Source organism: Tribolium castaneum, chromosome 1 (assembly GCF_031307605.1).
Source record: "Tribolium castaneum strain GA2 chromosome 1, icTriCast1.1, whole genome shotgun sequence".
Taxonomy (NCBI): domain Eukaryota; kingdom Metazoa; phylum Arthropoda; class Insecta; order Coleoptera; family Tenebrionidae; genus Tribolium; species Tribolium castaneum.
Window position 1 is genome coordinate 23,543,258 of NC_087394.1, and position 15,734 is coordinate 23,558,991.

Here is a 15,734-nt window from a genome sequence, read left to right on the forward strand (position 1 = left end):
TCTAAGTTAGAAATCGAGCTATAGGCGAGGGATGGAATGAATTTTATGCTATTTTTTATACTTTGCGTTCTCTTTTTTAATATTTTAATTTAAAAAAAATGTCGTTTAGGGAATTTCGTGTCAGATGGTAACGGAATAAATAATAAATAATAAATAATAAATAATAAATAATAAATAATAAATAATAAATAATAAATAATAAATAATAAATAATAAATAATAAATAATAAATAATAAATAATAAATAATAAATAATAAATAATAAATAGTAAATAATAAATAATAAATAATAAATAATAAATAATAAATAATAAATAAAGAAGAAATTATAATTACATCAATCGTACGTGTATTTCACGCATTCTCGATGAAACTCTTGAAAACTAAATATTCCTAAATTCATTAGACTACACTATATTTTAATGAGCCATAAAAGGCTCATACTGATAGAGGTTAATAAACGTATTATAAACGCATAGTGGAAATATAATTTTTAGAGAATTCAACAGAGGAAGTAAGAGTGAATTCAACTTTTTTTAGAATGTTAAGTTATACTAAAGAACAAAATTTTGCAAAAGGAATGACTATAAAAGAGTTTTAAATACAGTCTAAAGAAAAATCTAGAGAGAAATAAATAAAAGAATTTAGCGATGGGTATAAAAATTATTCTAAAGGAGATTACTGATTTGGAATTTTCGTACGGCTTTAGAAAAAAAAAATTTAAATAATGGGTACTAGAGAAGGATTTTGAAATGGCGCAAAGCAGAAAAGTGAATTTTAAACTGAAAAAAAAATATAAAAAGTGTTTATAAAATAATTTTCAGAGGAGTCCTAAGAATAATTAACGTGATAAAGCAAATATGGAAATACAATTTATAAAATAATTCAAAGAAAATTCCCAGTTTTAAAACTAGAGGCGGTGAAAGATTCAGAAAAGACTTAAGAGAAATCTGAAAAGTTTGGAAAAATTCTTAACGACATTATAAAGAAATTGTCAAAAGAAATAGAGTAGAATCTAAAAAAGAATTTGTAAAATGTACGAGTATTATGTACAGCGTGTTTAAAAAAAATCGTTAGGATGATCTTAACTAAGATGGAAAAATTTTCTATATAAACTCCTGATCGGAAATGAGCCGTTTTGTGACTGGTGCCATCTTTGTCCAAAAAATTAAACACTGCCTATTTTACATAAAAGACTTTAATATTTAATTAATTAGCCTTAAAAATACGATAAATAAATTTACAATGTGGTTTAAACCATTCTCTAATACACCAAAGTTGTAAATTTAATATTTTTATCTTATTTTTAAGGCAAAATAATTACATATTAAAGTCTTTTAATTAAATTAAATTAAATTAAAATGGTTTATTTTCGACTATAAGTTTATTTGTAAAATTTTTCTGTCTCAATGAGCTCTATAACATCCTAAAGTTTGGCAACATCTTTGTGAACCATCCTGTATATCTATAGACACTATGTGTACTATGGTTATCTAAAGATTAGGATAGGATGATTCAAAAGCAAGACAAAAACATGATGCAAACATTTTAGCGTGAACTATAAAATTATAAAAAAAATAAAACAATAAAAAAAATTGAAACTTTTACCAATTTGCACTCTGTTCTATATTTTTCAAAACGCTGCGAATACAGTCAGAAAAATGCTGAGAAGAAAGTTGTATAAAATTACATTTCTTACAAAAAATATATAAACAATAAAATAAAATAAAATATATAAAGTCGTTTCAAGACGCTTATGAAAGGAATTTGCTTTATTTTGCCGGTGGTCAAGTACTAGAAAGTTAATTTATACCTAGACTGTTGAAGATAGGAATATGGTGTTTGAACTTTTTTGTAGAAAATTTAATTCTCTACAACTTTGATCTTAATTACACTTTTTTGTATCTTCAACCGTATTCGGAGTGTTCGCAAAAATATAAGGTGGAACGCAAATTGATAATTCTAAGGGATAATTTTTTGCGCACCGTCGCATATTTATCAAAACGCTGGGAATACGGTTGAAGATACAGAAAAACTATAAGGAACAAATCCAAGGTTGGGAAGATAACTGGTGGAGGACTTGTTATAAAACAACGATTGCCATGCAACGTTTCGTCTATTATAACACAAACATCATCAGGCACTTGTTAAAAAACATTATAACCTTGCGTAACAATCGTTGTTTTATTACAAGTTCTCTACCAGTTGCCTTCTCATCACAAGAAAACGTTAAATTTCACACGGATTGCAAGGAACGGAGTTTTAGAAAATTAAATTTTTTAGAAAATAGTCCTTGACACCATATTTCTATTTTATATAAATTAGCTTTAAATTGAATGAAATAAATCCATTGCTTCACCGTCTTTGAACATCTTTGGAGTCTAAATGATTAAAGAAAATTTTATTTTCTACAACTCTTTTCTGATCGTTTTCTTTGTATCTAAAACCGTATTCGCAGCGTTTTGAAAAATACGAGACGAAGCGCAAATTTAAATTTTAAACAATTTTTTTCCCATGTTTTTGATGAAAATTTTCGTCATCAATTTTTCTAGTCTGTTAAAAGTGCAAAGCCCAACATTTCTGCATTTTTTCCAAGTATGTAGTAAATTGGTTGGATTTTAATTTATTTAAAATTTTGTCGCTTAAACGGTATAACTCTGAAAGCGTTCTCATTTTTACTCTACCGTACAATTTTTTTTGGGTTAAAAAATTGTGGAATTTCGTATCTCGTTTCGTCTATTAAGATATAGTCCTCGCTAAAGTAGAGTAGGTACCTACTTAGAAGCGTTTATAAAAGAATTTAGAGAAGTCTAAAAAACTAATTAGTAGGCACACGTATAAAAGAGCACTTGAAGAAGAAGTTGAGTTTATTTTGTCAATACATTATCCAGGCCCGATTTCTAGTACGATTACTTAAATTTTTAACTTAATATTTAACTTAAAGTTGAATTTTATATCTCAATTTGTTGTTACGGTAGTACGTATTGGCGTTGGTATGTTTTAACTAAGGTTTAAAATTTCTTCGTCAAATATGCTTCGGGAAACTGGGTTCTGATTCCTGAATTCAGTTCTATAGTTGAAATAGTTCTATAGTTTGCTTAAAAAACAAATAAGAGTCTAGGGAACAGTACAGACACTATGCTAAAGAATAATCTAGAGGAATTCTAAGCAAATCTAGATAAGAAAAAACATATAGAAGAATCTAAGAAAGAATTTGAAGAGCGCTTATATTGATAGTTTTTTGTAATTAATGGTTTGTTCAATAAATAAATGAACCAGTCTTTTTGAAAGGCACCAGGAACGCACAAAGTTGTTCTTTGAAACGCTAACTAGAAAACTATTAGTTGCGAAACTCGAGCTTTCCAGCCTTGTTGTGTAAGGAGCGTTTCAGGCCGCTGACCTGGAATTAATTAGTTTGGAGGAGTTTTTCGAAGTGGGACTTTGATTGAGGAGCGAGAAATGAACTGTCACCGGAGTCAATACGAGAAAAGCGCCAGATCATCGCGACTATTTAAACGAGATTTTATTGGAAATATAATTCGTTATGGTCAGACAATGGCGGTGAAATCGAGCCGAGTTAGTTCAGCTCCAAACCCGTCTAACGCCACCTTTTGTCGCATATCAGGAAAAAGCGTTCTCTGGAGGCGAATTTCAATAAATTACGATTATTAAGCACCAGCAGGTCGTTTTCTCCATTTGAGACCGATTCCATTGGAACTGTTCCGGCCCAACAATTCCCTTCGTGCGCTCACTAATCACTATGATTACCGATTTTTCCTTTGAGAAATGGGAAATTGTAAAATGCCCATTGGGGTTAGCGGTCGTAAATTATAATTTTTCGATAATTGGCGAGCCTCCAAGGGCTCGAAACTCATACTTATCAATAACACCACGAGCTGTGTAAACAAGTGTTGTCTTCAGTCGCCGTATAACGGAATCGCTGCGATTTTTATACCGGATTTATGGCGGAATCAATCAAGAGCATTCTCACGGCGAGGAATAAATCTTTGAAATGGGACTTTCATGCCGAACTTTAATTTCAACGCTCTATCAAGCGGGGAAATGACGAAATTAGCTACCGTGATCGGGAGCATTGGCAAAAATGTAGCCAAACATTTTATTAAAATTTTGTTTCAACTCTGCGGTATTTAATTTGAGAGATGCTTTAAATTCCAGGGAAAAGAATGCGAAATGTTCATTTTTCGATAAGACAAATGGCGGAGAGCTGACCTCTGAACCCAATTTAATTCAGACTCTTCACGTTTTTTATCATTTCAAAATTACTTTTATATTGCACAAGTTTATGACGAGGACTTATTGCATAAATTACACAGGGTGGTGGGAATATTTGTCAAACGTTATTTACGAAATTTCCATAATCTTAAGCAATTTCAATATAACATTGAAGACAATCTCTATGATCTAGAGAGGTATGACAACTCAAATTTAGAACATTACGCACAAATGCATATTATAGGGATATTGTTGTTAATTTTATTTTTAGTTAAAACTCAGATTTTATTTGCTATTTAAATAATAAATTGCGTGAAAACATTATAAATGAATGCATTTTACAACCATTAAGAAAATGTACAATGCATAAAGAAATCCTAGAATACGTAGGTACAACGTCTTTTTAACAATATCCTTATTCATTTGTACGCAATAGTATATGAAATCATGGGTGGCCTGAAAAAAAGCCCACACGAAAAAAAGTTTTCAAAAAACACACAAACAACAATGCCCACAAAAATAAAACTTACACAGAAAAAACAGAAGGAAACGTACAATGACAACAGTCACCTGGAAAAAAGCTCATACAGAAAAATATCCACTTACCAAAAAGACCCACAAAGAATACGGTCCACTAAAAAACTGTAGTTAATGTATTCAACGTTTTTCGTGTAGTTCCTACTTATAAACTCTTTTTTATACTCCTCTTCTTTCACGAGAGTAACTTTATTTACGGTATCGTTTTCAAATTCACGACTGGCAGTGCTTAAAGTTGCAATAGCGTATTGATACTTTTTTTGTTTAAGAATTACTTAAAAAATAGGTAAACTTTCTAAATCTTTTGCATTAGTAATATGTATAAAGAAGAAAATTTTACGTTTCCCTAACCGTTACGTTGTTTACTTAGATAATACTTTGGTGAGTACTTATTCTGATAACAGTTTTCGGTGATTACCTTTTCAACATTCTAACATCTGCAGAATCGTAAAGAAGAGGGATACTCTTGTCTTGTTGGCAAAACTTTTTTATTGTCTTTACACTTTTCTTAGGGTGGGTCTAGGATAGATGGACATAGTTTTTTCAATCGACTATAACTTATGAATTGAGATAGTTTTCTAGCGCTAAGCTATTTGGAGGCTGTAGGAGTATAGGGTATTTATAAGCACTTATAGCCTCATTAAAAATTGAAGGTAAAATTTTATTTTTGAAGAAAAAATAAAGAACAATTTACTTTACCTTATTATTGTCAACTAACTCATAAACATGTAACTTCTAAAAAAATATTAAAAATATTAACATATTAAAAACAGGTTTCATAAGACTAGTCTTGAAGAACGAATTCAATTTCAAAAACTAGGGGCGTCAATGATTTGAACGAATGAGTACTTTAAGATTTTATGAAAAAAAAATTTTTATACTAATTTTTGTTTATGTTGTCAAAAAGTACGAGTATGGAAGATACTGAAGGTTTTTAATGCAAATGTGAAAACAAAACGAGTTTACTTAATTAACACTCTTCAATTAGAAAAACTCACGAAAATGCACAATAAACGTCAATGAAACAGAAGGCAATTAAAAAACTGGCTGTTTGCATCGTACTTGACGAAGGAATAGAAAAATGTGCAATTTTTTTTCTAACTACGTTTGAAGAAGAATTTAGAAGTTGCTTCATTTCATTTTATCTTCTTTTCAATCTTCTTTTCCTACTAACTTTTTTGGTAGAAGAGTCTTTTTGTATTAAAATTTTTATACGAAACGTATATTTTTACCCATACTATAATGTCTACTCTTATTAATAAGCACTGGATTCTGCATTTATAGACCATTTTATATCACTTTTACGATAATAACGGAACTGACAGAAGGTCATCTGAAATTTATGAAAATCGAAATTTTGATAAAACCTTAACAAGAAAACATAGTAGTTGCTGACAATTTTTCCGGTAAACTTATTTAAATTTATTACTCAATTTTTAAAAATTTTAAATTTTTAAGTAAAAAAAAAATACAACGAATAATTAGGCTATTTTTGCCTAAGAAAAATGTGCACGGTTTTTATTTTTTTCTTGAAAAAAATTGTGGCAGAAATTGATTCTAAAACCTTTTTATTGTTATCTGAATAATTATAAAGTGTGTCTCAAAATTGGCAAATTCCGACTTCACAGTGTTTTTCTAAAAATCACTGAATCACTTCAGTAGTATACAGGGTGTATCAGAAATACGTGTTTTAGTTTTAAAAGGTAACAGAGCTCAACAAATAAAACATCTTTTCTATTTGTAATTTGTCAAAAAAAATTCGCAAATTTACTTAAAATTTGGAAAAAGATAACAAACTGAAACGTGTACTCGCCTATGGGTACAAAAATAAAAAAGCCGAACTATTTTCTTTGTGATAGAAACGGACAATTTGAACAATTTAAAACTACAGTGAAAATTGTTGTAATGAATACAAACTAATTATTAAACACTAACCGGCTCGATTGCACAAAAGAAAGGAGGAAAACAGTGAAAATTAGAAATAAGAATGTTGCAAAACGGTATAAGGAGAAGTTGTTGTATTTGATAAGTTTTATTACGTGTTAAAATAACACACGTATTTCTGATACACTCTGTATATGTAGAAACAAAATAAAGATTCGGGGCTTCCCCACAAAGATAGTACATTGATTTGAAGGTGCATTTCAGGTGCACTTTCAGCTACGTTTTCTTCAAATGTAGGCTAAAAATTTCAGTGTTCATTTGTTATATATTATGTATAGGGCTGTGGAAAGCAATAACGTAAAACAATTTTTTTTTAAATTTATTAAAGTTTTGAGTAAAAAATCTTTGTAATTTTTCTTGAAAATGAAACGGCAATTTCTAAAAATTTAAGATTTTTTTACTTCAAAATAAAGCTACATCTTTACGAAATGATTTTACATTATTACCCTCCACAATCATCTATCTTCGCCACAAAGTAGAATAAATGTTCAAACTTTGATCTTGTATTTGAAGATAACGCAGTAGAAAAAATGTGATCTTTAAAACAATGTACAGTCACGATATATATATATATATATATATATATATATATATATATATATATATATATCACGATAAAAAAGAATGACTCCTAAAACCGCAGCCACAAATCTTTTCCATATGATACGGTTAATGTGTACATTTGGCTAGTTTATAAACTAGCTGGACATTGTGTTAACTAGGTGGACAGTTCGTAAACTAACATGTTTGTTGAAATTTATGACCTAGAAGATTTTAGTCGCACTTTTGCTGTCCGGCCCGGTTGGTAGAGGTGTCATTCTTTTTAATCGTGACTGTATTTTTTTTTTCTATGTTTGGACTACTGAAGCGATTATCTACAATGCTCTGAACTTGGAATTCAACAATTTTGCGACACCCTGTAAATATATAAATCTATCGAGAATTGCTGAGATTGTTTTTTTTCAGTAAGTAAATTTTTCTGTGAGTGTTTTTCTTGTGGGTTTTCCTCAATGTTTTTTTTGTATGTATTTTTCGTGCGTGCTTTTTCATGGATTCATCAAATTTAACCGTCTTGAAATAATCAAGCTTTGCTCTATATTTTGAGCTTTACACGAAAATATGAGAAAAAGGATTGTTGCGAATTCCGAAGGCGACACACGAGGAACACGAGCTTACATTACGCCAAGCCACTTTGTTTGTCGAGATCGCATTTTGCGCAAACATGAAAGTGGTTTCACAAATCCCTTCTCCGGGTGTGAATTTTTGCTTGTCGAACTGCATTAATTAAATTATCGCGATTTCTTGGTCGGTGTTTCTAATTGCCAATAAGTCCCTCATTAAAAATGCTTAATTATACACTCGGCAAGAGTTTACGGTTGCGCGCTGTGTAATTATAAGCTTGATTACGGGTGTAGCACGTAGTGAAATCCAATAAACGAGCCGGTTTATTGACATTCATATTTTAACAGATCGATTGAGAAATGGTTATGTTTGTAGATGCGATAAATTCAAGCCCGGACTGATTGAGACCGTGGTCATGTGCCAGAAGAGCACTCTTTGCAGCGGCAGATTTATTGTACTTCCTACGTCGTAATTGCTATTATTACAGTAATTAATGCGAGATTGATATCTTCGAGAAGAGCACAACCATCACATGTGTTCGACAAGAACTTTTCTCCCGTCTAACGCACTCAAATCAAATAATAAAGTCAGTATTAAAATCTTGTTCCTTTTAAAAGTAAATAATGTAAAGCAAAGCCATTCAAGAACGCAAGAATGAATAAACCATCAGCATCCAGTTTCCTTATCCGTTCTAGTCCACTTCTTGCACATCACGAGCATTTTTCGCCGTCTATTTGGAATTATTTTAACAGGTTAGACCGAAATCGTCGTTTTTTACCAACATTCCTTTCAAGCTTCTGCCAATTAGCCAAAAATCCCGACGATAAATACACGTGTGCCACTCGTAGATACCGTAAACAAATTGTAATTAATTAAAGCGCCGCTAATTATCATTTTGATATTAATTTAAAAGCGATTAATATTTCGGAGTCAACAACCGGCCCTGACCATTGTGCCGCAGCCAAAATCGAAAATGTGTCTCTAGAGCAGATTCTGTCTACAGCGTTTTTCCAACATTTTTGTATTGACTTAATTATTAATTCAAACTTACTGAAACCAGTTTCTGAAACTCTACAATTTTCAATTTTGCCAAAACTATGGAATAATGCAGACTTTCTTGATTAAAAACATTTAATTGAAAAAGTGAAAAAAAGATTACAAACAACTATAAGAATAAAAATAATACAGACAAGTAAAATCTTTATTTTGATTGTTGATTTTTACAGTGTGATGTATTCTCTCATTTTCGTTCAGAAAAAATTAATGAATGAATAATAGATAAATTACTCTAATTTTTGCTGTTTTTCTAAGTTTAAGCACATTTCCACTTCAGAAGTTTTGCGGTTATAAAAGTGGTACTAAACTTGTCTTTTTTGAGTACTTTAAGCACATTTTAAGTTTAAAATTGGAACAAAATCAATGTAATTTGTATCGAAAATAAATGACATTATACAGCGTGCTCAAAAACTGGCGCACCAACTCAATGGTGTGTTGTAGATATAAAGGTAAAAATAGTAAAAAAATTCTTTGTATTAAAGTTATTGATAAATAACTAATTTTAGGTAAATGATATGTGGCAACGTTGTCTAACAGTCATGATCGCAATAGAATTTGAGCAACAATAAAAATAAATTATTTTTGAAACGGTTTCCTAGGAAATAATTCCCTGTGTTGGCACATCTATACATTGTGATTTTTTGGATGAATTGTAATTTTTTAAATTAAAAAAAAAACTGCTAAAATCTAATAGTAAATTTTAAAATAATTATTCATCGTTGTGTTATGGAACGATTACCTGGTATGAAACATAAAAACATAAATAAATAATGAAAACTAAAGAAGTTAACACAATAAATTTGTAGCTCCAGATTTTTTAAAATATAACTTTAGGAATTTTTTCAACATTTTTCCCGTAATCTGCACTTGCTTCTCAATAACGTACCACTGAGTTGGTGCGCCAGTTTTTGAGCAGCCTGTAGTTATGCTTCTTTTGAACTTATCAGCAAGGATCATAATTATTTTGCACAATTTCTCAGCTGAAACCTTACTAAATTAAATACATATAACTTTTTTGTGGGTGTAACCACGTTAAAAAATCATTTTTCAACCATTGTTTTGATTTTTTCGAGTGTTTCGATTGTTTAGCAAAACTGAGGCAAAAATAAAACAATTAAAAAAACAAATTCGTTCGTAAATGTAGAGAATTTTGTTTTTCGTTTCTAAAATTAATATTTTTTCGTCATTTTTATGTCTTATTAACACATTTTTTATTTGAGATTGTACGAAATTTTGGCAGAAATAAGTTTAAAAATCGCCGATTTAGGTCGAAATTTTTGTGTTTTTCAGCACATCTTTAACCCCGTAACGTAATTTATATCTTGCGATAGTACATCTAAAAAAATGGCAAATAGTCGTCTAGTTGAGAAATCATTGTTAATTTTACCAGCTTCGAGTGTTTGTACACGTTTTCAAGCTTAAAATTAAATTAAAAAATGGTTAAATTGTGTTAAAAATGACATTATTTTTGCTCGTTTCAGACGTTTTAGCATGAATCATAATTTTGTTCTTTTTTGTGACTAAGTACATTAAAAAACAATAAATTGGGTCAAACTTTTTTAGTCATTGCTCTGCCTTTTTGTGTGAATATTTGACAAAAACGCAAAATTGTGTCAAAAATAAAACAAAAAATAACAAATTCGTTCGAAAATGGAGCTGCCGGTTTCTTTGCGTTTTTTCCATTTGGAAACGAAAGTTTTTTTCTTATTTAAGCCAATTTTTTTTGAAGGTGTGTGTTTTTTGACACACTTTTAATCAACGAACGCAACTACTTTGCAAACTTTCATCTAAAATAAGTTGAAAAATCGCCGACATGAGTAAAAAATGACATAAGTTTTGCTTTTTTCAGACACTTTAGTGTGAATCACAATTTTATTTTTTGAGAGTATAAACACACGAGCAATCACCACAGTTTGCGGGTTTTTCGTCGGAAGGCTGAGGATTACCTATTCTATATAGTTTTACGAAAAAAATATAAATATGTGATACAACTCATTACGATTAAAAATTCTTGAACAAAAAGAGCTTTGAAAAGGTTTTGGATTTCGTGAGAAAGATTGGAGAAATACAAACATTTGCGCATCTTCGTAATGACATTCTACATTCCAACTTATTTTTTTCACAATGGAAATATTCAAAGGAATTTATTTAAGGAGTTGTGAATACAATGTGAACCTGATGTTCAATTGTTAATTTCAGCACCATCAAATAAATTTTTAATCTAGGTCGTGGTTTTTGGTTTAATTTTAAAATTCTCATGTCTGATTTTTTTTAATTTTTAAAATGATAACGTGATATTCCATTGATAATTTTATCCTCATCAATTAAATTTTTAATTTAGGGGACGTTTTTTAGTTTAATATATAATTGTCAAAAATTCCACCCCCAAGAGGCTTAAATATAAACACTCGTCATTTTTAAAGTTGTCCAATGAAAGTAGGTATTTGGCATTTCAGGTGTTTTGGAGATTACACCCACAAGGAAGGTAGAAAGGGCATGAAATTTGTATAAAAAAGGGCATTTTTTGTTTTACCCATAAAAACATTGATGGTTCTGCCTTTTTATATATTTCTCAGACAGAAACGCGAGGTTATGCCAATAATAACAACAATTTTCGTTTTTAAAATTAACGTTTTTTGGCCTTTTATGTGTTGTTTTTCTTTTTTCTACATGGGAACGGAAAATTTCGCGAAATTTCGTCTGAAGTAAACCTTTTTTATTTCTAAAAACGCAACTATTTTCCAAACTTTTCATCTAAAATAAGTGAAAAAGTCGCCGAATTGTTACACTCAATTATTCAGTGTAATGCCGATGAAAACCAAAAATCACCAAAATGAAACACTTGTTTATCACGTCACTTGACAACTCGCCAACATGCTAAAAACAATAGCTGTTCCCACGTAACTTTGGTAATGAAAGTGGTTGCTATGACAGCGTATGATTTAGCGCTTGCATTGCTATGACAGCGACCAGTTTGTCGCGTTTATTTATTTGTGATTTTGGACGTGAGGCGAGACAAGAGAAATGATTAAATTTTTGAGTCGTCTGTCTGACATCAAATTGAATAAAAAGCAGAGAAAACGCTATAATGGGAAAAGCTGGCTTTTATCACAAGATTTCTTATCTCACTAAGAGTGATTTCATTTATTTAAATTTCAGTGTGCTCAATTCATAAAGTTAATGGTACTCTAATGTGGGGTAATTTTCTTTCCAAGAAGGAGTTTTGAGACAATAAACAAGACTCTTAGATAGTGACATTGTAAATAAAGCAACGATTTAATTTGCTATTTATTTATTATTTCCAATGTACAGTTGTAACGCTCGAATCAAGTGGAAAGGCTCTTATGGCTGCCTATTGGCTAATCACAAGGTAGAAGAATGTTCAATTGTTTAGTTAGCTGTTTTTCTCAAATATCAATGACAAGCCAAGCACCAAAAAGACCTCTTTGTGTGTTGTCTCATTTTCTCGGAATGTTCATACAGTGGAAACGATTAGGTCTTTGTTGGAATATTTTGAAAACATTTTCACGCTTTAATCCCTTTTCGTTACATTTACCTACTTTTCGTGTTGTATTTGTAAACAAGTGTCACCGCCATTCAAGAGTAATGAAATTTTTATCCGACTGTGTGTTATACCGCCATAAAATGGCTCACATAAACTTTTATTGCTTAATAATCACAAAAGTAATGTAATTTTCAATTTATTAATCAAAATACAATTCCAGCTTTATTACGGCATAAGCTAACTGTCACCTAAATTAAACCGCGATTTACGCCACCCAGCAACAATAAACAAGTCATAACAAATGAGTCATTTGTTTGAAAGTTGATCGGACAGTGGAATTCCGATTGGATCGAAGTGCCCCGCCTCCGGTAATTAGCACGTGCCCAATTAATCGAAAAAATCGCCGCAAAAACGCCGTTCCGCCCACGGAAAAACGTCCCGTGTCAATCGCGCCGAGTCCGCCCGGATTTTCGCCTCGTTCCGGTCCAGTTTGTCCAAAGTTTCCGGGTAAAAAATCCCAAAGTGGCATATGTTGTCGGCGCGAATAAATGAATCCCCAATAAATATAAATAAATCAGAACGAGTTATTATTTTTCTTTTCATCTAGATCGGCCCACAGGCGCAACATGCGCGCAAGTTCTTTCTGGCACCGGCTGGAGTCGGAGCGGTTCAGTTGTGCGTTGACGGTTGGCAGGATTGTTTCGCGGCGTGTTTTGTAGGCGAAATACGTACGCGCGACATGTAAATTGCGATAAGTTGGGAAGTGATAGAAATTGGCCGGATTTGTGACTAGCAGGTGCTAACGTGGCTTTTGTTGCTAGAGGATGTGTTGGAGAGTAGTGTGATATGATAGCGAGTTGAGGAAATTGCAAGGATATGGATATGTTGTGGTTTTTCCTGTGCGCTTTGTGCTTCGCACTCTCGACAGGTGAGTGCGGAAAACTGTGATAAGTGGTGAAGCTTTCGGGTTTTTTCCGAATTTTTAGAATTGTCGAACTGATAAAAAAGTACGGAAGCAGAGAAGTTTTGTGAATTGTGACTGAGTCAAAAAACCTAATTAAAAGTTGATAGATGTATGTTTTCATTACCGTGAAGTTTTGAAGGCTGATGGAGCATCAGTTTTAATTTGGCTGAAAATGTAACGACTGAAAAAAAGGCAAAAAAGCATTCTCTTTTACATCGTACGGTGATTCCAAAATAGTATTTCAATAATTAAGTCTTAAGAAACTATTTATTGCCTGAAAAAATTGTGATCATGACCGGATAAAGGAAAAATACCTACGTCTTGTAAAAGTCAGGACAAAGTTTTGTATAAGTTTTTTTTTCTAAATGTACTGCTCCACATTTATTCGTGGATTATAATTTTTCTTCTAAAATATGATGATTTGCAGAATTACTTCAGTTTGTATGTAGGGTATTAGTATTTTTTAACTTAGTATCTTAACGTTTTTAGCGAAATATTTTATGCCTAGTTGAAAATGCTGCAAAATGAGGAAAACTAAATACGATGTCTTGAAAAATGAAAAAAAGATACCGTATCAAAAATTTATGTAAAATTAAAAGTTACAAAATTGTGAAGACATATAATAATGATTGCTGCGTTCGCACAGCACAAAATAAATACTTTGTGACTTACCTTTTACTTTGATTGTAGAACAGTGTAGAATAGATGAAGAACATTATTTGAAAAATGAACAAAAAAATGTAAAATTATAATATGCAGTACTTAATAGTGAACTTTCTTTCAGATTAATATAACAAACTTGACTCAATGTTACGACTTTTCATTCTATAAGATGGTGTTATTTTTTCCTTATGTATGGTAATGACTCATTCACTATCTATCTTAACTATCTTAACTCGTTCGAAGAACTTTTGGATAAGACTTACCTTATTTTGTATATCGGGTGTTTATTGTTATAAAAAACGGTAACAAATGATGAAATCTAGTGGACGAGGTTATCAATTTTGTTTTGCGATAACATTTCTAAAACGTTGATTGTCAACTTTTTTCAAATGACACCTTGTACTATTTTTTGCAACATTTAGGGTGGATTTCACAATCGTCGGATAACTTTTGGAAAATACATTGTTGTAACAATTGTAACCACAGTAATTTTATCCGGGGTTTATCTGACGAATGTAAAATTCACCCTTTGGTATAAATATCCCCCACTACTTTTGGGTGATGTAACAATAATAATAATAATCATTAAAAATTCTTACAAATTTAATCAGTTTTAATTTAATTTCAGTTGACTTTAAAGTGTCAAAAAAGTATTTTGAAATTTGGTGAACAGATGGCTAGTTATTTCAATCAAGAAAAGTTTGACATGATTTTAATCTTAGTGTAATTTGTGTTTTTTTAGTTAGTAAATAAAAGGCAAGTTTAATATTTTTTTTGACAAATGCCGTCCCAAAGGTAATTGATGATTTTATCCAATAGATTTTGTCAAATAAGCAAATTCCAAGGGGGCAAATGAAACAAGACATTTTGCTAAGTGCTAGACACGAGTAAGTATTCACAATTTCTGATAAAAGGAAAAATCGCTATGGAAATTACCCATGCTTAGAAAAATTTTTCATAAGAAAGTTTTTATTATTAATTTATCAAACTGTTGTGATATTCAAATTTTTTCGAATTGTCTGTTAAATTTGTCGAATGTACAATGATGATAATATTTTTTTATAATTTATGATTTGGCGTTTTTTTACAGACGTATGAAAAAAAATGCTCTTATTAAAATAGTAGAATGTAGTACAAAACATAACAAAAATAAAAATAGCAGAAATTATTTAGACATACAAAGAAATACTGTTAGAAACTATAAAAGAACTAAAAGAAAATAAATGAGTAAAAAAATAAAAAAAATGTTATTAAAAAAGATTTTATATAAAAGATGCACTAAAAAGTAAAAAATAATGTTTTTCTTACAAATTAGGATTTTAAAATTTATAAAAGCTCTGGTAGAAAAACATTATTTTTTACTTTTTAGTGCATCTTTTAAATAAAAGCTTTTTTCTAACGAAATATTTTTTTATTTATTGCTTTTTTTTTCTTTACTTATTCTAAACGTCTTTTCTCTGAGATTTTGTTTCTCCGTATTATTGTAACAACCTTATTTAGCTGATTTGTGCAAACTTGTTTAGTGGTAATTGAAAGCACATCCTAACATCTGTTCTGTGTCTATACTCTATCGTCCAAGATAAGTGAATTTAAGAAAAAAACATTTTTTTTGTGTTTGTAACAAAACCTCATTTAACCCTTTTAGGGGGTATTTAACCACATAGGACCGCATTGTCACGCAGATTAAGTAAGTATGCAAAATTTCAATTC

The 15,734-nt window shown here is 30.6% G+C and overlaps 1 protein-coding gene across 2 annotated transcripts in view; it reads left to right on the forward strand.

Annotated features, from left to right (window-relative positions):
* robo1 (roundabout 1) overlaps positions 1-15,734 on the forward strand; it is a 476,471-nt gene that overhangs the window by 301,504 nt on the left and 159,233 nt on the right. The window contains exon 1 of one of the 2 annotated variants that reach the window (XM_008192882.3): positions 13,054-13,325. The exons of the other annotated variant lie outside the window; for it this stretch is intronic. Coding sequence (XP_008191104.2) covers positions 13,274-13,325 — 52 coding nt within the window. The 5' untranslated portion in view covers positions 13,054-13,273. Of the gene's footprint in view, positions 1-13,053; positions 13,326-15,734 lie in introns of those variants that run through there. 2 annotated transcript variants of the gene reach the window in all.